The sequence below is a fragment of the Diadema setosum genome, chromosome 10 (assembly GCF_964275005.1).
Source record: "Diadema setosum chromosome 10, eeDiaSeto1, whole genome shotgun sequence".
Lineage (NCBI taxonomy): Eukaryota > Metazoa > Echinodermata > Echinoidea > Diadematoida > Diadematidae > Diadema > Diadema setosum.
The window spans coordinates 23,438,552-23,462,050 of record NC_092694.1 but is presented as its reverse complement, the minus strand read 5'-3'; the positions used below and the strand labels follow the sequence as shown (position 1 = coordinate 23,462,050).

Here is a 23,499-nt window from a genome sequence, read left to right as displayed (position 1 = left end):
TGGCTAGTCTCTTTTTTAGTATGTTTACAAGGTGCCCGTCATTAACGAGGTAAAATTAGCATTCCTGATGACCTCGTCATAATGGTTTTCAATGTATTGGTAGAATGAGTGACATATTTCTGTGAGAGGTTTCTCGTGGCATCAATACACTAGTAACACAATATGTAATTGATTGCAAAACTTGGCCCTTTCTTTTTTCCGGTCTCAAAATTGTCTGCTATCCCTTCTTCTCCTACCTATCAATTATGCTCCTCTTGTTCCTTTCCCTCTTCTTTACTTTTCTTTAGCCAAAACTTCTTTCCTTCATCACTTCTTTTTCTGTCTTTCGTGTAGTCTTCCCTCTCCAGACTTCACTCTACTCCCCATGACATTGCTTGTTCATTCTATCTTCCCTCCATGCTCACTTTCTTTCTTCCAATCTTACTATTGTCCTTTTCCTCCTCTTCCTCCCTTCCTTCCCTTCTTCTCTGTACGTCTACTCATCTATCCTTCTTTCTTTCCCTCCTTTTTTTCCTACCTGAGTTTCTACCCTGTATGTCTACTCTTTTATCATTTTTTTCCCTCTTTTTTTTCCACCTGAGGTTCTGCCCTGTATGACTATTTGTCTATCATTCTTTCTCTTTTCATTTTTTTTTTTCTCCTACAAACCTGAGTGAGAGAGCTTGTGGTCTGCTGGAGTGCCACAATCTGGCTGGAGAACTTCTGGTTCTTGTCTGTGAGGGCAGCAATCTCCTTCTTGTACCCCTCTACATTGGACTGCAGGGTCCTGTACCGCTCACTGGAGAAGTCGAGCTGTGTAACAGGGAAGAACATTGGCATAGTATACAAATATACTTCACCTTGGAGAGTTTCTGGTGAAAACTATGGGCAGGGGTGACTCTAATATTTCATCTTTATACGCTGAAATCTGATAATGCATATGCCTGGACAACACCAAATTGAATTAATTTTAGTGACTACCTTGGCACCATCATACGAACAAAGATCCTCAACGAAAGAGCACCAACAAAAAATGAATGGGTGGATAACTTGAAAAAAATGAATTATGAATACTTTTTTAACAAGAGCATTCGTTCAAAAAAAAAAATTTTCATTGGCACAAAAGTTAACTTCACATGCAGTTTGAGAGAAATTCTTCCCGGATATGCTTGATTCCAAGTGAATCTCCCGTGACTGGCGTGAAAGGGGTATGACACAGAAGGCCACTTTTCCTCACCTGTGAAGACAGCTTTGCATTCTGCAGCCGAAAATCTGACGTCTCGCTGCGGAGTCTCTCAAGCTGACTGTTCAATATTCTGTACAGAAAGGAATATTTGAAATGGGAAGGACTTTGTAGAACCTGTTGTGACCACAGACATTTACGCATTATACAAATGCCAGTAATACCACAAGACTTCATGAAGGGTCTCTTGACAATATGTTATGGTATGAATAGAATAAAAGCAAGGCAATTGTCATTGTAGATTCTTTGAGTAAATACTTACATTCACACGCTTTTTGTGTCCAGATGTTAATAAAAAAAAAGCCCCATGTTACACAATTTTCTGTTACAGGAAAAGAATATTATAGATAGATAAACATCATTATATAAATACATATATGTTTGTTCTGTCTAATCATATTTATATCACTCTTATTCTTTTTTCTTTTTGCAAATATACATCATCAAAAGCAATATAAGATAACTAAAAATAAGATTGAAAAATGTCAGAATATCAAATGTAACTCACTGCTCATTTTCAGCCTTTTCCTTCCTATAGGTGTCAAACTCTGTCTGCAGAGTCTCCATCGCTTTCTTGGCCTCTTGGTCGCTAGGCAACAGGATGCCTGGACTCTTCTGGCTGGCAGTGGTCACTAGAGGGCGCTTCTGACTCTGCTGAGGCGTTTTTGCCTCTGGTGAGCTGAATGATGTCGTCATGAGCTTAAAATTTGAAAGATCATTGAAATAGCATTTTCATGTTTGTTTGCTTGTTTGTGCATTTGTTTTCCTGATGAGTTGTGCACAAATTTAACATTTTGTCACACTACTGAATGGAATGCTAGTACAACACTTTTTGATGTTACCATGTTTACTGAAGCTTGAATTGACACATGGCAGGTAAGTATGTATTTAGAGTCAACCTTGCCTTAGTGGAATCTATTCGGACTGAAGAAATAGCTTCCACTTAGAGAAAATTTGACATATGAGAGATGAAAATCAATAGAATATAAAGAGAAGAGGACTTGAAAAAACCTTCGACTTAGGCAATTATTTGACTTATGCGAGGTTGACTTTGAAAAGCAAGGTTGACTGTACCTTGATACAAAACTCAAGTGAAATCTCCTCAGAACTTTGAGGGGACCTACAAAACAAGGACATGTGGATGGGTCAAGAAACAGACCTGGGTTTAATGGCACAGAATGTGCCCTGAAATGAATCAAATCCACATCAAACAAACAACAAACAAACAAACAAACTTTGAAAGGCATGTGGGAAAGACCATGACTATTTTGAGGCTTGCACAATCTGCCCCAACACATGCACAGAGAACCGAAGTGTGATGTCATAGCTATCCATCGCCATGGAAACTGCTTCTAAACACTCTCACCAGGCCCAAGTGTTTATGCACATATCTGGTTTCAACCCAAGTCGTAACAAATGTCTGTGATATCATCACTTTTGAACTCTATTCCAGGAGAGGCGTATGGAATGTTCCACTCACCGGCGAGGGGGAAGAGCCTGTCTGTGCTAGAAGCACCTTGTACATGTCCCTCTGCCTTGCAATGGACTCTACCATTTCAGTCTGCCGTGTCCTGGCTGACCTCATCTCCTCCAGCTCGGACATGGCTTCTGTCAACTGTTGCTTCAGCTCTGCTGTCCTGCATTGACAAGAAGGATCAATATACATACAGACATACATAAATTCATACGGTTGTATATACCATGGTATGTGAAATGTGCATACACATGAAAGAATTCATACATGCATGCATTCATCCATGCAAACATTAGTGTACATTAGAACATTAATGCATGCATACATACAAGTGTATAATATGTACAAAATGCATGTATACAAATATGCATACAAACACAATGTACATTTGAACATTCATTCATACATCCACAAATAGATACAAAACGCATATATACATGTCCCCATTCATACATACGTATGTACGCACATGCATACAGACATACCTGTAAATTTATAGATATACAAACATACACACACCGTGTACATACATACAACTCTAAGGCCATTATATATACTTATCAACAGGTTCCTGTTCCACATAGGACTTGCTTTGCCAGCAACCAACAATGACAAGAACAACTATTCTCATCAACAGGCACGAATCAGGCAAACTACATGGCAGTACAAGTCTGATCTATATGTAAAGGCCCCACAAGTGATCTTGTACAACTGATCAGTACTGATCAGTACAACTGATATTGCAGGGCAACAATGATACACCTTGATGAAAATATGTGTGAGATGATTTCTTTTTTTTTTTTTATAGGTCAGTATCTGAAATTAATTCATCTTGAAGGAAACAAATTTTGCACCATTCTAATACCAACAAGCACAAGAAGCACACACTCACTTGCTTTGCAACGTTTCTGATTCTTCCTTCTCTTGCTTTTCGCTCAGATCACGCACGACACCAAGGAGGCGCTCATTCTGTTCCTGGAGTTCTTGAATAGATCTGTCAAAAGAGAGAGATGGTAGACATATTATCAAGTTTGCATTGCTACAAGTTATTATTCCCAAACAAATGCATAAAGTATGGACACAGACTTTTTCTAATGTAATAAATTGCAAACAAAGGGGAACTGACCAGAAGTGTATGTAATTTATAAGTGAAAAATTGAGCAAAGAAAATGGGATTTCATCAGTGGAATCCCATTTTCTTTGCTTAATTTTCACTTTTAACCCTAATCAGGCTGGTGGGCTTTTTTTGGCTATGCTATATCTGGGGGGGGGGGGGGGGGGGGGGCGGCGGATTCCGCCCCCCTTCAGATCTCGCCTATGGAACGCGCGATTGCACCGAAAATCGGCACACGCAACGCCCGCGACGTATTCTATCAAAATGTATGGTTGCTTTCTTCAAAAAATTTTTCTTATATTTTATATTAATTATTGTAATTTATGCATAAAATCAGTTTTGGGCTCTAAATCACTTATTAATGCTCCAATTAAGCTAATTTCTTTTTTAAAATGTTTCTTGTATCATTCTTCTGAGACATAGTGTAAGACCCAAAATTATGTCCTTCTTCCCCACTCCTCACTTCCCACTGTAGATGTCCTTGCAGTGCATTATGACGCAGGACGCACTGGTTTATTTGGAAAGTGGTCAGTCCCCACTGACCCATGCCACCCACCGATTATGAGCCCCTTTGTTTAGACTTCTCCCTAAAACACTTGACCAGCACATTCCTTTGTGCTGATGACCACTATTACAGAATAGTGAGTTCATTCATAAACTCTCATGACCAAATATGGTATTAGGACTTTCCCCTTCCCAAATTTGGATTGCCTTCTAAGAGATATCCTGCATATGTATTAGTAAACAATACTCTCCCCTTTTATTTTATGCAAAGTGTCAGTAATAATGTATTCACAAGTTTAAGTATAAATGTCCCTGCAAATCCATACTCTTAGTTCTTGTTCAGCCAAACTTACACTGGTTCGGCCAGGCCTCTTGCCACCCGGCAGAGGGATATCAGCGATACACTCCAGCCCCGATTGGGAGCATACCAGGGAGTGCCAAGTGTTCATATATTGAGATTGTACTTTCACCAAGTTCCTGTATTACTACAAATAAAGTATACATTCTGGCTGAACTGTACTTTCCTTCGCGTCTCTTCGTCATCATTATCATTGTGTCATCCAGCTGAGACTGTCATCACAAATTCTACTGAACTGTTATACGTTTATAGTAACACTCAGTTATACAAGTGTTACGAGTGGTGACTTTGCATTATTATCATCGTCGTGATCCTGATACCTATACTCCAGTGACACTCGCCTATAAGTCCACGCTTACCACAATCAATCTAAAAACATTAACAGTGTTACAGTGGTGGCAGCGGTAAAGCGGAGCCATCTACCCGCTCGACGTTACTTTTGGTGGCAGCAGCAAAACGGTGACCTGCAACCCGTTGGCGTGATTGACTACTCGTCGTGCTGCTGTTCATCCGGATGTCAACTTATATGAGCCTGGTACATGTGTATGTTTCCTGCATATCGTACAATTGTATGATAATTTTTTTTTTGGACGCTCTGCTGCTGTTGACTAACTCAAGTTAGTCAGTGTTTCCGTCTACTCTGTCTGTGTTTCCTGTTCAACTCCCCCCGGTCATCTCTTCTCATCGACTTTCTGGGATCCTGTTCATCTTCTTCCTGTCTACCTTCGGCTTCTACCTGACGATCTTCTGTACCTGACGATCGTCTGTCAACCCATCATCTTCCCTCTACTGTGGTCATCCTCCTCATCCTGCCTCTGGACTTGTGCTACCTGAAGCTGCGCCTGCAAGGAAGCTGCCTTCGTGGGCTCCTCAACACAGTCTTCCCGGCAAACCTCGCCTGTTCATCTGTCACTTCTCTTGCTAAGTCTACTTTCGAACTTTATTTTCCCTCTTTCTATATTATTTCCATTGTATGAATTATATTGCATTTTTTTGTGTGTGTATAGGACCTCATGTTCTATTTTAAGTTTTTATGTTAGCTGTCATTATCACTGCATTCCATGATTTATACATATATAGATATAGGTATTGCGATAGCTTTTGGTAGTAGGCCTATATCATAATAGTTGCTTTCTTTGCTACCTCTCTTTGTAGCTATTGCTTTTTATTGTGTGCTGTCGGCTGACGCTTTACCAAGCGAATTACATTTTATCTTATAGCTCATACTTTTCACTGCGTAGTAGTGCCCCTCATTTCCCTTCAGTGTCCTGTTTCATTCTCTCAGTCTTCTATCTCATGGCGCTTCTTTCTTCCTCTTTGCTATTTTCCCCCCTCATTGTTACTGTAAACATTTGGTTATATTGATTTTGTACATTGATATTCCTTCTATTCCCCATACTTTTTCCCAACACAATGTATTCTTCCCAAGATCATATTAACTCTCAAGATCGCAGTTTTCGACCCCATTCACCCTCTTATCATTCCTATCGCTCCCGCTATCACTCCCGTTCTCCCTCCCCGGAGCACCATTCATCCTACTCCCATTCTCATTCACACTATCGTCCTCGTTCTCCTTCTCCTGGCTATAGTTCTTCCTATTCCCGACATCATTGCTATGATCACTCGCGTTCTCCTTCCCCTGATCGTTACTGTAACTACTATAACCGCTCCATCTCTTCAACCAGTCGGTATGGTTACGGTCATTGTTATGATGATTCAAGCCATTATCAATATGGCCCCCATACACTCTCTCCTGGGGTTTCATCTCAAACAGCCAGACTTCATTCTCCACTCCCACCTCCACATGATACCCCCGGTGTGAGAAAGCTTTCTTCTCCACCCCCGCCTCCTTCTCCTGGTGGTCATTACAAAGGTGGTCATGACGATTTACCTGTATCTTCATCTTTCCCTTCAACAATAGACAGAGGTCATAATCCATCCCCTCCCTCATCTCCATCACCAGCTGTACCAACTGAAGTAGCTTCACTTCCGTCATCGACACCAACATGTGCCGATTCATCGTCAATTTCATCTCCTCCTACTGACGTTGCCTCCTTTCTTAGTGTTCTGTTAAAACATGGTGTACGCCTTCATCAGGCTCAGCACCAGAATCCAATCATCCGGCAGGTCACTGCCTGGATCCGTTCTGGATATGTACCCCCAAAATCGGCCATCCCTCATTACGAGGAATGCTTGTTCAAGTTCCGGCATCAGTTTGAGCGTTTCGTAATTCGTGATGGATTGTTGTGTCGGCGGAAGAGACATCCCTCTGGGATAATGATAGAACAGGTTGTCATTCCCTATTCTGTGATCCCTACTGTCCTGTCTGTCATGCATACTTCCATGTCAGCCCTTCACTTCGGTACAGCCAAGACAATTGAGCTTATCGAAGGGTTCTGCTACTGGCATGGGATGCGCAAAGACATTGCAGACCTCTGCTCTCACTGTGAGGCTTGTAATTCATATCGCACCTCAGTTTTTCCGCCTCCCTCACTACCACAAACATGTGCAGTGATTTCCCATCCCTCATCCCCACCTCCCCCAACTCCAACCCGATCACTGAAGTGCACTCTTCCCATCTCTAGCCCACTTTCCCCTCTTTCTATTGACTGCAACATTCTTCACCTTGACTCTGACTCCGACGCCCCTACATCATCTTCCACTGGGACTGATTCGGACAGTTCCACCCCTCTCTCAGTCTTGACCTCATCTGACCCCGTTGCAACTTCACACACACCAGATGATTACGCAACAACCCTCCTCCACCGTTTGCACTCAGCATTTGACATGTTTGAGCATGCCGACGCAAAGACCGAACGAGCGCGACACTCACAAAAAGCGCATTACCACAGAACCACACGTTTCACCCCGTACGAAGTAGGAGACAAAGTGCTTGTAACTGTTCGAACTCGTGACACGCTCTCTGCAAAATGGAAAGGCCCCTATCGCGTAATGCGAAAAGATGACAATGGTATTCTATACCACCTCTCAGATCTGTCTAATCCTAGCTCTACCCCTAAAGTTCTCCACTACAACCGCCTCAAACCCTATCTTGAGCCCACATCACAACCCGCACCCCCTTTCACTCCCAACCCACCCTCTCCACCTACATCTGAGGAACAAGTTGTTTTTCACATACCTGTGTTTCCATTTCCTACCTATTCGTCTTCTCAACCAACTGCTGAAGCTCCATCTCTTTCTCCTCCTCCTCCTCCTCCTCTTCCACCTTCCCATGATGCCCATGCCCGAAACCATGACCCTCACACCCACACTCGTAGTGGTAGGTTAATTAAGAGACCAGATTTTTATGGTGTTCCCCTTTACTAAGATAATCACACGTGGATGAATATGCCTGTACAACGGTACTACACTAATAATGATATAATTCTAATGCTGATGCCTAATTACAGGATATGTTTATCCTAATGAAATTGATTCTGCCTATATGTTGTTATGCTTTTAATGCCTGCTGACATTATGTGATGGTTATGCTTTTAATGCCTGCTGACATTATGTGATGGTTAATCTTGTTTTAACTAGTAATTCCTGATTAGGTGAAGGCTGACATCACCACTTTCATAGTTTTCATACAACAGGTTAAATCCTTATTGTATGTTCATAATGTTACATAACCGACAGTTGTTGGTACAATAACTTTACGTGTACTTGAATTACATTGATATTTTATGTTTGTTTTGTGTTTTTATGCCGTTTTGTTTGCTGTAATCAGTTGATTACATTACCATGTTTGTATTTTATCATGTTTCATATGTTGAATTATGTTTCCAGTATCAGTCAGTCACTCATTTTAATCACTTTTATTCAGTTCACAATTTTTGATTCCTTCTGTTAAGTTTAGCACGTGTGTTTGAGTATACATTTTTGAAATTACAATTTGTACATTCCCTTGCAATATCTAAAAATAATGTTTGTTTTATTTCCTATATGAAACGAGGACGTTTCTTTTTGAAATGCCGGACGAATGTAAGACCCAAAATTATGTCCTTCTTCCCCACTCCTCACTTCCCACTGTAGATGTCCTTGCAGTGCATTATGACGCAGGACGCACTGGTTTATTTGGAAAGTGGTCAGTCCCCACTGACCCATGCCACCCACCGATTATGAGCCCCTTTGTTTAGACTTCTCCCTAAAACACTTGACCAGCACATTCCTTTGTGCTGATGACCACTATTACAGAATAGTGAGTTCATTCATAAACTCTCATGACCAAATATGGTATTAGGACTTTCCCCTTCCCAAATTTGGATTGCCTTCTAAGAGATATCCTGCATATATATTAGTAAACAATACTCTCCCCTTTTATTTTATGCAAAGTGTCAGTAATAATGTATTCACAAGTTTAAGTATAAATGTCCCTGCAAATCCATACTCTTAGTTCTTGTTCAGCCAAACTTACACTGGTTCGGCCAGGCCTCTTGCCACCCGGCAGAGGGATATCAGCGATACACTCCAGCCCCGATTGGGAGCATACCAGGGAGTGCCAAGTGTTCATATATTGAGATTGTACTTTCACCAAGTTCCTGTATTACTACAAATAAAGTATACATTCTGGCTGAACTGTACTTTCCTTCGCGTCTCTTCGTCATCATTATCATTGTGTCATCCAGCTGAGACTGTCATCACAAATTCTACTGAACTGTTATACGTTTATAGTAACACTCAGTTATACAAGTGTTACGAGTGGTGACTTTGCATTATTATCATCGTCGTGATCCTGATACCTATACTCCAGTGACACTCGCCTATAAGTCCACGCTTACCACAATCAATCTAAAAACATTAGAGTGTTACAATAGGATAAAAAAAAAATCTGTATCGAAATTAATTTCTTATGTATTTTATTGTTTTTTTAATTTCATATGTATTTCTTTGTTTTTGACCTTTTGTTTTTGTTTGTTTTTTGGCCAAAATTTGTCACAGACATTTTTCGAAGCATTATTATGCTAAAATAAATTAATTTCGGCCATTCTAAGTGAAGATATGAATTTTTAGGAGAATTAATTGAAAAAACACAATTTGCATTGGATTAGTACACAAAATCACGTTTTGGAGCACTTTTGGGGTTGACAAATTTTTTTCGAACGGGCGTCGCGTCAGCCCCCCCCCCCCCCCCCCCCAGCCTGATTAGGGTTAACTATACCCTCTCTATCTTTATACTTAATTGCTACAGTGCACATTCATTGTAGCAAAGGATTGTTATTACAAAATTCTCGATGTAAACAATGCAAAAAATTAAGATAACAAAATCATCATGTATATATCTTTTATAAACTTTACAGTTTGCTGTAACAAAATTTCAATGTAAAGAAAGAAGACTGCCCATCCCAAAGACGTTTTTATAATGGCAGTGCACTGTAGAACAGGCTTTTAAACAGAGGAAAAGGGAAGAGCCACAGCTCAACGAGCAGAAATCTCACTTGAATGACACGAGCGTCTCCGAGATGACTTGAGACGAGCTGGAGACACTGCTGGAGGAAATGTCCAGCTCGGCTGGGGCCTGGATGGGACCCCCTCGGGCCTCTGCAACCTCCTTCAGGAGCACACGCACCTGGAGGTCAAGGAGTGACCAGCATGACATCATTTCATTAGAGAAATATAGTAGTGCAGCAGGTAGGGAGCAAAGGTGTTCCAAAACTCTCTTTTTTTACTAAAGTAAACTGCTGCCAAGAATAAATGAAAAATCTACCATATAACAACTATATAAAAAAAAAGAACCTCACAAACAATATAGTTGTGGAACTGACTTCAGAGGATAATTGTGAACATCTGCTTTTAAATACTAAAAAGAGCAAAACTAAAAATGATTTAATGATTGATTTCAGTGTGATTTTTCACTTCATTGGTTTACTCATTTTGATCTTTATTTCTAAAAAACAACATGTTCTATCTTACTTGCTGTCCCAAGTCTCCATTCTTCTGCTGCAGCCTGGCATTTTCCCGCCCAAGGTGGCTCACTCTCCTCTCCGCGTCATCAGCGACAATCCTCAGCTGTTCTCCTTCCTGTGCAATGAACAATCAAGTTGGAGGGCATTCATGCACAAGTATGCAAAAAGCTGCAAAGCTTATGTACCAACTACTCAGGGGATCTGTGCACACATACTCAGCATATTGAGGGCATGGTCCAGAGGCTTACATTAGAACCCCCTAGAGAGGTTTAAAGACATGCCCTAGCAGAGATTATAGGGCCAATGTTCCTCAATTTTAAATGCTTTCAAATCCAATCTAAAATCCCATTTGTTCAAATTACAAGTAGCATACAGATAATGCACTTGTTTCAGCTTTTTGCTTTGTTTTTCCTCTATGATTGCACAGTTAAGCACTGTTATCTAAACCTTCATTTCTTGTTTATGTAACTAAGCAAATAATATGATACTAAAGAGCACTTTGGGCACCTCAGTAAGGTGAATATACCACTTTACAAAAACTGACTGTTATCATCAAACAAAAAATAAAGATGACATAGATATGAAAAACAGATCTAAAATCAGCACACACACACACACAAAAGTTGCATCACAAAAAAAAAAGTTGCATCACAAATTCAATCTATGATGGAACAAACAGAGCTACAATAATTTGAAATTGTTGACCTTTCAAATTGAAACAAAAACTGATGCCAAAACAGAAAATCCATAACCAAAGCCAATGGCATAATTGAAGATACAAGTTCTTACCAGCATGGCAGCTTCCAGCTTGGAGGAGAGCTGGGAAACGGTTTCCAGGGCCTGCTCGTAGTCCTCCCGCTGCTTCTGTAGAACTGGAGCTTTCTCCTCTATCTCCTGCTCATACCAGAGAACAAAAATTTATCACCTTTATGTACAAAGTGGGTTGTTGCTTCACATGGCACACTGGTACCACAGGTCCTATAGTCTTAATTGGACACAACTTGACAAATAGCTGATTTGCTGCTTAGAATGTCACGCTGATGCAATCACTGCAAACTTTCGTCTCACAACAAAATGAATCCATCTGTCACAAGAGAAAGTCATGAATGTCCATCAAAACTTATTTCACAATGATCTACAATGCATCCTTCAGTATAACAAGAGAAGTACAACATTTAACACTTTCAATACCACATGAAAGTTGTAGGGAGGATATATACAATATTGTAGGGTCTCACTCTGAAGATGCAAAGAGTTAAAAATAACTGGCTGGACAGAGTACTCCCATACATATCCTAACAATACAAAATGCAAAAAATAAGAGGTGCCATCTCAAATCTACAAATACTTCTTAAAAACACAACTGTACTCAATGTAGTAGTTAATGCCATTTCTTCATTGGCAACACAATGTTGTATTTTTAGCTCACCACCAGGATTTGGTCCATGTACATGTTGAGACGTTGATTCTCTTGTTTCTCCATCATCAACTCATCCGATGTCTTCACATACTGGCTGTAGATCTACAACAAAACAAACAACACACAATCTAGATGCATCACATCTACTACAGATATCTCAAAATCTAGCGAGAAAAAAAAAAAATGGGCACTTATCTCGCATGCGCTAAATTAAAGAGCATTCAAAATCTAAAGACATTCAGCTCATTAAGACATGTATCACTCTACTCATATATAAGCTACAAGCACATGGATAATTGCTTATTGACTTGTTATACAGGTATCGATCTAACAAATATTTCTCCTTTATATAATGCTACATAAACACTAGATCTGAGTTCACATAGAAATACAAGTCATGCCCACCATTTGTGATCAAGAGACATTTGGTGAGAAATCCAGCGCTGCATTCATTCATGGTAAACATGCATCCGTTGATTGAGGAACTAGATTGATCTCGTATTCTCAATGGTGTGATATTAAAAGGAACACATACATATTGTAGCAATAATGTCATTGCCAAGTAACTTTTCATAGCTTTTCTTCCTCCAGTAGTAATAGGAGGCTGGGCTTCTCAACTTGGTCTCACCTCTGTTAAAGTCATGCCAGACTTGATGAAGGCACTCGCTGCAGCGGCTGTGGGACAGAGCTCGGTGAGTTCTTCATCCGACATTGGAGCAGCACCTAGCCAGAAAAATCAAATTAAGACATTCAAGGAGGGGGAAAGAAAACATAAACCAGATCGAAATCTCACTAAACTTGGAACAATAAACACAAACATATACAAGAACAAAACATTTACAAAAACATGACATAAAATCAAAATGTGCTCCTGGATAAGAATTTGGTTAGTAATCAAATATGAAATGCAAAATAAGGAATTATAGGCGCCACAAAGTGCCATTTGAAATACCTTTTTTTTTTTTTCCAGTACAAAATATCATTCAACAGGGACAACAGACCTCCTTCAGAACTGTACATCATGTACCGGCTTAAGGGTGAAGCCTGCAGCACAAAATGCAGGAACACCGGACGTAAGCTACCTTTCAAAGGCATTCCTATTGAAGGTTCATCACCTCAATTTCCAGCAATATCAACTTTCAAATCACAGAGCCATGCTCAGTGTTAGTTCATACCTCTCTTTCTTGCAGCTGTCAAAAGGTCGTTGGCATCTTCCAGTTCCCTCTCCAGCTTGGCAATTTTCTCATCTACCATACCAAACAAGAGCAAACAAAAGAAAACATGCAAACTCTTGAACATACCTGTAAATGATGGCTTCCTCTTCTAAATACAGTGGAACCTTGTTATAAAAAGGTCAGTTAAAACAAACCTTTACTCAAAACAAGGTGTTTTTGCAGGTACCAACTCTTTATATTCATTTTTTTTTATTTTTTTTTTGTACCTGAACTAAAAAGAAACCTGATGAATCAATTAAGTTTTCACTGTTTTTAGGTCCTCATTATAACATTGAAATCTGGATCAGCTCATTGTCCCATGTGTGACAAGACCCTGTATCTAAATCGGTATATATATTCAAGAACCTCATAACTCAATTTAAAATATCAGAAACAGTGATTTCAGTTTAAAAACAGTAAAATTCTTAATGTCATCCAAAACTACGTTTCTACATAATTTGACATCAGGAATGATGTAACTGTGCGAAAAAGAAAGATACACAGCGACTACATTTCTTCCACTCTTCTCTTGAGGGTGACATAGAGATCTTGTTCAAACTCACTTAGCTCCTTCTGTGAGGCCTCATGACTAGTCTCCAGCTCCCCAACCTTGGTTTCCATCTCGGAGTGTGCCTCCGTGGCCTGCTTCAGGAGTCCCCGCAGCTCTTCCACCGCCGTGATCAACTCCTCCACCCGCTTCTCGGCTTCTTCGGCAGACCGCTGGAAGCAAGTTAACACAATTGGATGAGTTTTTGTATTATAATTTTGCATGACAGCTATTATCACACATCACTGCTGCAGAACTTTAGAACAATCCTCTGTGTGTGTGTGTGGGGGGGGGGGGTGTTTTGAAAAGGGTGTAAGTCCATTTTAATGTTAAGATTAATCTGTAATGGTGGGATGCTGTATGTGTCTTCAATGATATTCTAACTCACAAATGAAAATTAACATTTTTTTAGATTTTGTTCAAGCAGCCATTGAATATTTGTGTTAAAATAAGTGGCAAAGGCATTTTTCTATAAATTTTGATAACACTTTGGGAGTGGATTCTGAAAAGATTATATGAAACTGCACAGGGAGGCAAGTGGCATACCACACTGATGGGTCAATCTTTGATTTTGTTATCTTACCGGTAATTCTTCATAATGACATCCGAGTGCCGAGTGTGTACATCCTTGAACATAATGTTCTTACACATGATGCCCATCTCAACCCAGATGTATATTAGATGGGGACCTGGCAATGCTGGTGGTAATAACAATGGCAGGGCCATCTGGAAGAACAGTGTGCACACTGAAGAGGCTACCCACGGTAAATAAGACCATGTTATTGTTATCAAACTGTCTTAAAAATTCTTTACATCAATTCTCTGAGAATTCAGCACACATACACAATAAAGCTTGTACCTTGTACAGGTTGGAGAGCTTGCTCTGAGCCTGGAGCTCTGCCTGGAACTGCTCTTCATTCTTGGCAATGACATCAGCATTCTGAAACACATGAATGGAAACATAATCGATATTATCAATGCATGTTACCATCTTTGTTGACACAATTTGCACAATATTAAAGACCTGGGGGGCCATTTCATGAAGCATTTTATCCAACAAATTTGTTGGACTAATTTGCTCTCGGCCAATCAGATGCAAGGGTTTCAGTAGCTTGTAACAGTTTGTCAGAAAAAATGACTGACAAAATGCTTCATGAAATGCCCCCCTGGTACATGGGGAGACATGGGTGGCCCAATTGAATCAATCTTCATTCTCTGCCCACTGGGGTATATTCCTAAATTACAAATAATGCCTGTCAGTCACATGTCAGCGAATATCTGCATCAAAGCATATAAATGTCGGTAATATGTGTATTTGACTCCAGTCAAGATTCTTTGGCGGTGTGTGTACTTTACACTGTACATATAGATCGATGATAAAGCTGTAGGCAATTTGTTATGGGCATTCTGGAATATATCCGAGCCAGGTCAGCCTTCCCACTCCATTGTATTCCCATGCCACCGGATCTTTGAATAATCTTAAGCATACTTCCATGAATGGCATCAACCTTTATTTGCAGTTCATTTACCAGCAGGGCTTAACCCTAACAAGGCCGGGGGGGGCCTCCGAGGCCCCCCCCCCTCGACGTTTCGCGCGATGAATCGCTATCGCGAGAAGCTATCGCCGCGACGTTTCATGACTTTTTTCTTTCGAGTCTCCCGCATCTTTTGACACCAAATTTGCGATGCCTGGGTGTGCGGTTCCGAAGTTGCGCATAAATATGCACGTGCATGTCAGACCAAAAATTGCTCAAAAACGTGAATTTGTGTACAATTTCAATGCAAACTGTGTTTACAGGGCAAATTTCATAAAAGCATGATTATTTTGGGGTTTTATGGATTAAAATCAATTAATAATGCATTTTCTTGTTCGAAACAATGTCACGGACAAATTTCATCGAAAAAACAATGAAAAACATAAAGTCGAAAAAACATAGAAATACATAAGAAATTCAAAAAACAATAAAATACTTAGGAAATTTTTTCTGATTGCGCAATTTTCTTCTCTTACATTTGCTAAGGACACTAAAAAGAATATTTACACAAAAAATGTGCCTGTTTTGAGCTTTATTTAGTGATTTATACCAAATTGTCTGATTTCATGCATCATTATGCATAAATTAGCATAATTTAGTGTAAATGATAATTTTTGAAAAAATTAACTTCATGGTACTTTAGATTACATCATAGGCAATGCGTGTGCCAATTTTCGTCGCGATCGCGCGGTCGACGGCCGAGATCTGGAGGGGGGGCCTGGGAGGCCCCCCCCCGGCTCTATCATCTACCTGAATAGCCCGGCCTAGTTAGGGTTAAATCCTTTCCATTTAAAACATTGCATGTGAGTAGGGAGCAGTAATACAGCATCATACATGGAAGTCTAACATCACAAACAAAGCATTATTAATCAACTTTCATCAACTCCTCAAGTTTCTCTCACCTCCTTGACTTTTGCGCCTAGCTCCTCGATTCTCTGCGTCTGGTCCTGGCTGGTGCGGCGGAGGTGCTCGGCTCTATCGAGGGCGTGCTTGCACTCGTCCGTCTTGTCGTTCAGCTGGCTCTGGAGCTGCAGAATCTGGTTGGACTGAGAACAGATACCAAAGACCAACATATCATGAGGGGAGAGTCTGCATTACCATAATACAGATGGACTCAAGATATTGTAAAGTCAGATACATTCGCAACATGAGACTTTTTGTGAATTGGAGCCAATGGCCTTTTGTGCAGCATAAAACTTTCCTGAATGGCCAACCAAGATGGCGTACAGTATTGTCCTGGAGATAACTGAATTGTGTGGATGAAAACTCTTGAGTGCATTTTACTTTCACAAATCTTACCTCCTTGCGAAATTCATGAAAGTTCCATGCACACAAAAGCTTCTCCTTTTACAGTACATTGTTGACATCATTGTTCCCCTCAAAAAAAATAAGATTTGCACTGCTTTCACAGCATCATACACACATTTCTTTTTGATGCATTTATCAAATGTCACCTGCAAACAGAAAGCGAAACAAGATTAAATTGGTGAACTCAGCATTGCAAGTTTCAAACAATGCATCTGAATACATTACTGATCACAACAGCTGCAATCCTGCATGTTCATATCAATGCACTGTTTACTGAAAATGAATCAATGAAACTTTCACTGATTTGTTTCATTACAATGAGCCAAAGCGCTGCATTCAGCGAAAATAAATCGCTCCCTCTTTCTGAGATAATTTTTTCTTTCAACAGTGCATCTTACATGCATACTTGAGGGTTACTTGATTAAATGCACACAACTTGATAGATAATTTGTCCAGCTCCTACCTTGTCTTTCCTGAGGTCAATGACCTCCCTAGTCTTCTTCTCAAGGTCTGTCTGCAGGAACTCGACCTGTGAAGCGAGCCCCTGTATCTCTTGCTGTAGACGCTTTTCTCTGAACTAGGGGGAGAAAATGACCGTAGAAGAGTGATAGAAATGACCGAGCAAATATGGGATCTGCAATGAAATCATTCTTAGACATCTTTGACAGACCGATTAAGTTACTGCTTTTTTAATAGTTGATTGCGCAAGGAGAAATAATCCTCTTCTTGCCTTGAAGTGCTCTGCAACAGTGCAAGGATGTACAATTGCAGGATGTTAAGTCTGAATCAGCAATTATATCGATGATCGCATAGCACTGCATATCATCACTGAAGTAATATTATGTTTTCTGCAACACTTTTTAGTTTGACTTCACCTTTCCTCCATGCCAACTACTATCTTGAGACTGAATCTCCTGTCAATAACCTTTTGCTCACTTTGAGTGCCAATTGGTACAGAAAACCCACTGATGTTGTACATACAAATTATTGTACATATGTACTGTTGGTCCCTGGCACAGAAAGGTCAAATCAAATTCCCCCTTCTACTAGCCATGGAAACTACATGTACGATGACACATTCAACAGTAGCTGAGGATGAATTTGCCAGACGATGCATCACACAATCCACTGGCATGCTAAGCCCAACCAAACTAAAAATTCAGCTCCCCAAAAATTGCTGCAAATTTCTGACTTCTTTTAATTTTCAGGAAAGTTGCTCACTTGAAACAAAGTTCTTGACTGCAAAAAGTCTAAATCAAGCCATGGTAACTGTGCACAGCAACACAATGTTGAACTTGGTAGCTCTATCCATGATGACGAACATTTAATACAAGTTCTGTATTTCACTTTATATCCTTAGATTTCAATGCAATTTAACATTAATTATGTGTCTCCCTATGAAAGATAGCACACTGTCTTTCACGGGTAATTAATTGGAGATTCTCTATGAAGCAATGTGACCTCTTCTTTTTTCTTTTTTAATGAAGCTGTACAACACATAAGTAAACACACAAATAAATCGTGTATACACACGAGAATACTCACCTTCCACGAGACATCTTCATTCTGAAGTTCGTCCACCTGGCACTGCATGAGGGTCTTTGATGCATTGGCTTCAGCTAGTTTTTCCGACATGGTCTTCCATTCATCTGTGGTCAAAGGTCACAGTCATGGTCACAAAATTCATTTGTTTGTTTTCTTTCTTCTTCTTCTTCTTTTTTTTCGGGTGGGGGGGGGGGGTTCTCTGTCAACTGCATGTTTTGCTTTTCACCTGTGTTTCATATCGGTATATCATTTTTCGTTAAACTTCTAATTGCAAGACAAGGGGCTTTTAATTGTCACATGTTGTGGCACGTCATAAGACAGTTGGTAGAGTAAGTATCCAGTACAGGAGACAGATATTCTCCTTCCCCAGAAAGTTCCCCAAAACGTTCTTCACACTCAAGCCACAGTATGTGTCAACCTCCCGACAGACGGTTAAGGCACCATCAATACACAAACATGTGACACGTAACACATTGCATATGTGCCAACGGATATCCTATAATCAACACTGACACCCCAAAGAGCAGGGAATTTCTATTTTGTGTTTGTTTCAAACCATGGATGAAAATCAAACTATGGATTCTATTTAAAACAACCTTTGTGACTTTGGATTGATCAATAATTCTGCTGTAAAGACATGATAGCCATTTATTTATGTTTTACATTTCTTTGGTGCAGAAAAATGAAATGTTTTTAATACCACTGCACACCTGTATTTCCTTTAAATTATGCTTCAAGTAACAGTATGACAGGTGGTGGTAAAGTCAACAGCAACATAATTTCAGGGATGCCGTATCTACATTATAACACAGAGGTGTTTCTACCACTGTGCTGTACATATGCTGCTCAAGGGGTACCTTGCATTCGCTCCAGCTGGAGGGTCTTGCGCTCCACCACCCCCGTCAGATCCTGCTTCTCCGCCTCCAGCTGCTGGTTGGCCCGGGTCAGCTCCTGGTGCGAGACCAGGCTGCCCTCGCTGCGACCCTTGAACTCTTCCAGCTCTGATCGAGCTGTCTGGAGCTGTTCACCTGGTAGACACAACATTGGGAGGCTTGTCAGTAGTTGCACATGCCAATTTCTCCACAGCCTATGGTGTAGTTTCTGTTGAGACTTGGCTTCAGGTTTCTAACTTCTTTTTGTTAGCTGATGAGAAACCTCTTACGGAATATGAAAGGGCATGTAATTCAAAAAGGAATGCAATGTTTATTTCATAAAAATTGGTTTTGAAATGGCTGAGATCCAAAACAAAGTGATTCTAATAAAAGGTGGGACCCACCTCTTATTAGGATCATTTTGTTTTACTTTGCTTTTGCATATCGCGGTCATTTCAAAAATGATTTTTATCAAATAAACTTAGAATTCCTCTTAAAATGGTATGCTCTGTGACATTTCATAAGTGGTTTCTTAGTATCTCGCAAACAGTTAAAAGCTCAATCCTCACTTTCACCAATACTGCAAGCGCGTATACCATCCCTTTTAAAGGGGATGGCTAGTAACTGATCAGTGGGAATCAGTGGGAATGCTGGAGGATGATTGTTCCAATCCTTGTGGTATTTATCTAAGAGTACATTATACATCTATTGTTGTGTGAAAATTATTTGCTTCAGAATGGTCTCATATTCAAGTAATGTGCAGTTTAATGTTTCCAGGTTAGCGTGCCTGGTCAGTGACGGGGCATTAATTTGCACATTACTTCTAGTACTTGAATATGAGACCGTTCTGAAGCAAATAAATTTCACACAACAGTAGATATATAATGTACTCTTAAATGAATCCCACAAGGATTGGAACAATCATCCCTCAGCATTCCCACTGATTCCCACTGGTCGGTTACTAGCCATCCCCTTTAATTGTTCATAAAATGGATCTGCACTGAAACCTTTAAATTTCCCTCCCTTTCTGTGTGTTTCTCTCTTGCTACAAATGAATGAATAAATAATTAAAGAAAGAGAAAACAAATACTGATAAATGAGAAGACAAACAAAGAAAGTATATAATTACATAATCAATACTTTTATAAATAAACAATTAATACATAAAAATGACTAACTTCTTCTTTACTGTAAAATGCACTGCAAAAGCACAGCGCACAAAGCTATGCCCTTGGTTATTCAATAACTGCCACTGAATCAAAATAGGGGTGTCTGTTTTCTGTGCGTGTGTCCTGGTAGTCACACAAGAGAATATGATTCAAACAAACAATGGGCACTGTATGTACTGTACATATCGTGTTAGAATTGTGTTAGAATGTTAAGAAAGGAAAAAAAGGAACAAACTTCTCCTCTGAGCTCTGTTAACAAGGTCCCAAGGACAGACCATGCAAAAACAACACTGTACAAAGGAAAAAGAAAACAGAAAAGAGGCTGCAGCTACTCACTGAATTCATTCTTTTTCTTCAATGCATCATTCAGCTGTTCAGTCTCTGTCTCCAGATGGTTGTGTGCTGCAATCAGCTGTTTCTCCAGCTCCTCATAACGTTGCTCTGTGGATGAGAACCAGCAATACACAATTATTAAGTCAACTTCAAGGTATAATGTAAAGTTGTAACACAAGTCGGCCATTAAATTCGACCACAACGCCGTCTAAAAACTGACCGCCCACTACATGTACTGTAGAAAGCTATTTTGTGCACAGTCAAACTTTGGTGCGGATGCCGATAATTCAGTAGATTTAAGCCATGAGAACCAAGTGGCATACCAAATCTTCACTTCTTCTGAGGGTAATCTCTAATCACATTGTACGCTGTAAAAGCATGTAAATCTCTAACATTACAGACTATTACATTTGTAGACCCTATATGTATGCAAACTGTAGGTCTAGAGGCAGAGTGTCTACTAAGTACATCATGATATTTATATTCATGCATTTGTTTCCCAACCTTGATATAAATTTAGAACTCAAAATATTATTGTCTAAGTAGAGATCTAGACTAGTGAATGTTTCAGACATTAAAAAAACTGTGTCCATAATTCGGCCATTTTAAACACCGTTCAAAATTCAACCGCTACAACTGTAGCTACTATATCATTGTACAAAAATGTACATGGTAGTAAAAATTGTACATGTAGAAAACTCTTTTCGCACACGGTCGAATGTCGGCATGGGAGGTTGAACCTTGGTACGGGTACCTACATTTATACAATGTACAAGTGCGTGATCTCATAGGTTTATACATCATGCCATATTCCTAAATATTTTTGAAGGTAAGTTTAAATCACACACGAGTACATATCATTTTGAACTTTATTTGGCATTTACAGCATTGGGTCGAACCATTTAATGATGGGTGTGTTTTGAAAAATGAGAGAAAATGAGGGTGGCAGCTCAACAGTGACAAAATGACTGTCTGGTGGCGACCCCATGAGAGTACTGGCGAACGGCGAATTGCATGTGTTGTGGAGTGTGCATGGGTGCTGGATTGAGAACCTGAGGGCACGCAAGCACAGCCATTTGTGTGGGTCTGATGCGAAAAAGCGCTAAAAATCAAGAAATACGCCGTTCTCTCGCGGGATTTTCTGCTTATCGCAAGCTTGGAGTATGATAGTATCCTCAAAAACGCAAAAGAAAAACAAAATTTCCGTACGTGCCGATAGAGTGTCTCAATGTACAAGGGTTGAATGCAAGTGCCGATTCCCCAGTATTCGGTCCTATACCAACGGGCGCCGCAACGTCGCCGATGCAATTTTGCGCCAACAAGGTAGCGCGCGGCGCATTTTTCAACTGCCTTGAACACGCATTGACTTTGAACGCGCATATTGCGTGACCGAATACTGGTCGCGGTGACCGCATTCTGGGGAATTTTCAAAGTGATATATTTTGGGATTTTGTGAAATTCTGTATGATATTTAACAAAATGAAAATTGAGACTGAAGAAATTTGATATATTTCACATACATTGCTGTAGATATGATGTATGTATGTATGTATTATTTTAGTTTGAAAAATATTGCAAAAAAGCTTAAGTGACCGAAAACTGGGGGTGTTACCCTACCGCGGTGAGCTGAAAAGAGGGCACTGAAGTTCGATGGCGATATTTTTGCACTGAAACTTCGAATTGAAAAGGGAACAACAGCATTTGATATAGGGGTCTGATCCAAAAATCAAGGGAGCGCGACGGGACGGAATTTGAATGGGTTTTTTATTTAAAACAAAAAAAGTTTAAGTGTTAGCAGCCATTTATTACTACAAATGTGTGAAGCTTACATGAAGACATCACACTGCACTATGGACAAGATCGGCATCTGTTTTGTTTCCATGGCAACAACAAATCTTATTAGCGCGACGGGACGGACTGAAAAAATCACTGGTTTTTGTGAAGAAAGTTCAAAGGAGAATTAATTCAAAGTTAATGAGCAATGCAGACCATGTCATGTGGTGTTTGTTTGTCAATGTTCCAAACATCACTTGCACAAAAAGAGAAACATCTAGATCTAATAGATTTTATTTTTTAGGTAATTTTCTCAAAAGCTGTTGAAGTCCGTCCCGTCGCGCGACGGGACGGACAAAAATGAACTATGTACAAAACGAATGGGAAATTCTAGAGAATCGGCTAATTTTCATCAAAATGTATTTAAACTTTGGAAAACACAGTTTTATAACATCTTAGTGTAGATTAAGCACACCAAGATTCAAACTACTAATGAATGCTGAAAAATTTGACCAACAATTATTATCATCAGGCCAAAAATTCTCATTTTACAAGAATTCTTACACTTTTGGTACGGTAATCCTTGATTTTCTTTCTCGAGGAAAATTACTTTTCATGAATGATAATGTTGCAATGGCATTTCATTTGCCCAAAGATTGAATCTTTCCACCAAGATTTGATCACCAATGCAAAGGCTGTCTTTGGCAACTGTGGATACTCTTCATTTTCTCTTCCATCTTTTTTTTCCAATTTCTAGCGAGAAAAAAAAAAATGTGCCTCTGAGTCTGATCCAAAAAAACAAGGGACAGCAATGAGAAGGAATTTAAGAGAATTTTTCGCTCACAAAAAGAAATGTTAGCATGATAGCAGCCATATATATCAAGCTTACATGAAAGCATGAAAGTGCACTATAAACAAGGCAGACATTTGTTTTGTTTCCATGGAAACAAACAATTTTACTGGCGTGACGGGACGGAATTAAAAAAATCACTGTTTTTTTAAACAAAATTCAAAGGAGAATTGTATCAATGTTGATGAGCCAGACTTGCCATGCTACGTGGCATTGTTTGCTACTATTCCCTACATTATTTCAACAAAAAAGCTAACATACAGATCTAATATATTATAGGTTTTAAGTAATTTCCTCGAAAGGTGCTGAATTCCATCCCATAGCGCAACGGGACGAAACGATATGCACTATGTAC

At 39.7% G+C, this 23,499-nt stretch overlaps 1 protein-coding gene across 1 annotated transcript in view; it reads right to left on the bottom strand.

Moving 5' to 3' along the window:
- LOC140234495 (nucleoprotein TPR-like) overlaps positions 1-23,499 on the bottom strand; it is an 86,352-nt gene that overhangs the window by 57,646 nt on the left and 5,207 nt on the right. Inside the window, exons 2-19 of the mRNA XM_072314536.1 lie at positions 20,525-20,629; positions 19,005-19,175; positions 18,148-18,251; positions 17,066-17,179; positions 16,197-16,340; positions 14,619-14,699; positions 13,776-13,932; positions 13,174-13,245; positions 12,627-12,721; positions 12,008-12,100; positions 11,368-11,472; positions 10,586-10,693; positions 10,111-10,241; positions 3,589-3,690; positions 2,703-2,859; positions 1,731-1,921; positions 1,217-1,295; positions 649-792 (exon numbers count right to left, since the gene is read on the bottom strand). Of these exons, the coding sequence (XP_072170637.1) occupies positions 649-792; positions 1,217-1,295; positions 1,731-1,921; positions 2,703-2,859; positions 3,589-3,690; positions 10,111-10,241; positions 10,586-10,693; positions 11,368-11,472; positions 12,008-12,100; positions 12,627-12,721; positions 13,174-13,245; positions 13,776-13,932; positions 14,619-14,699; positions 16,197-16,340; positions 17,066-17,179; positions 18,148-18,251; positions 19,005-19,175; positions 20,525-20,629 (2,153 nt within the window). The remainder of the gene's footprint in view (positions 1-648; positions 793-1,216; positions 1,296-1,730; positions 1,922-2,702; positions 2,860-3,588; positions 3,691-10,110; positions 10,242-10,585; positions 10,694-11,367; positions 11,473-12,007; positions 12,101-12,626; positions 12,722-13,173; positions 13,246-13,775; positions 13,933-14,618; positions 14,700-16,196; positions 16,341-17,065; positions 17,180-18,147; positions 18,252-19,004; positions 19,176-20,524; positions 20,630-23,499) is intronic.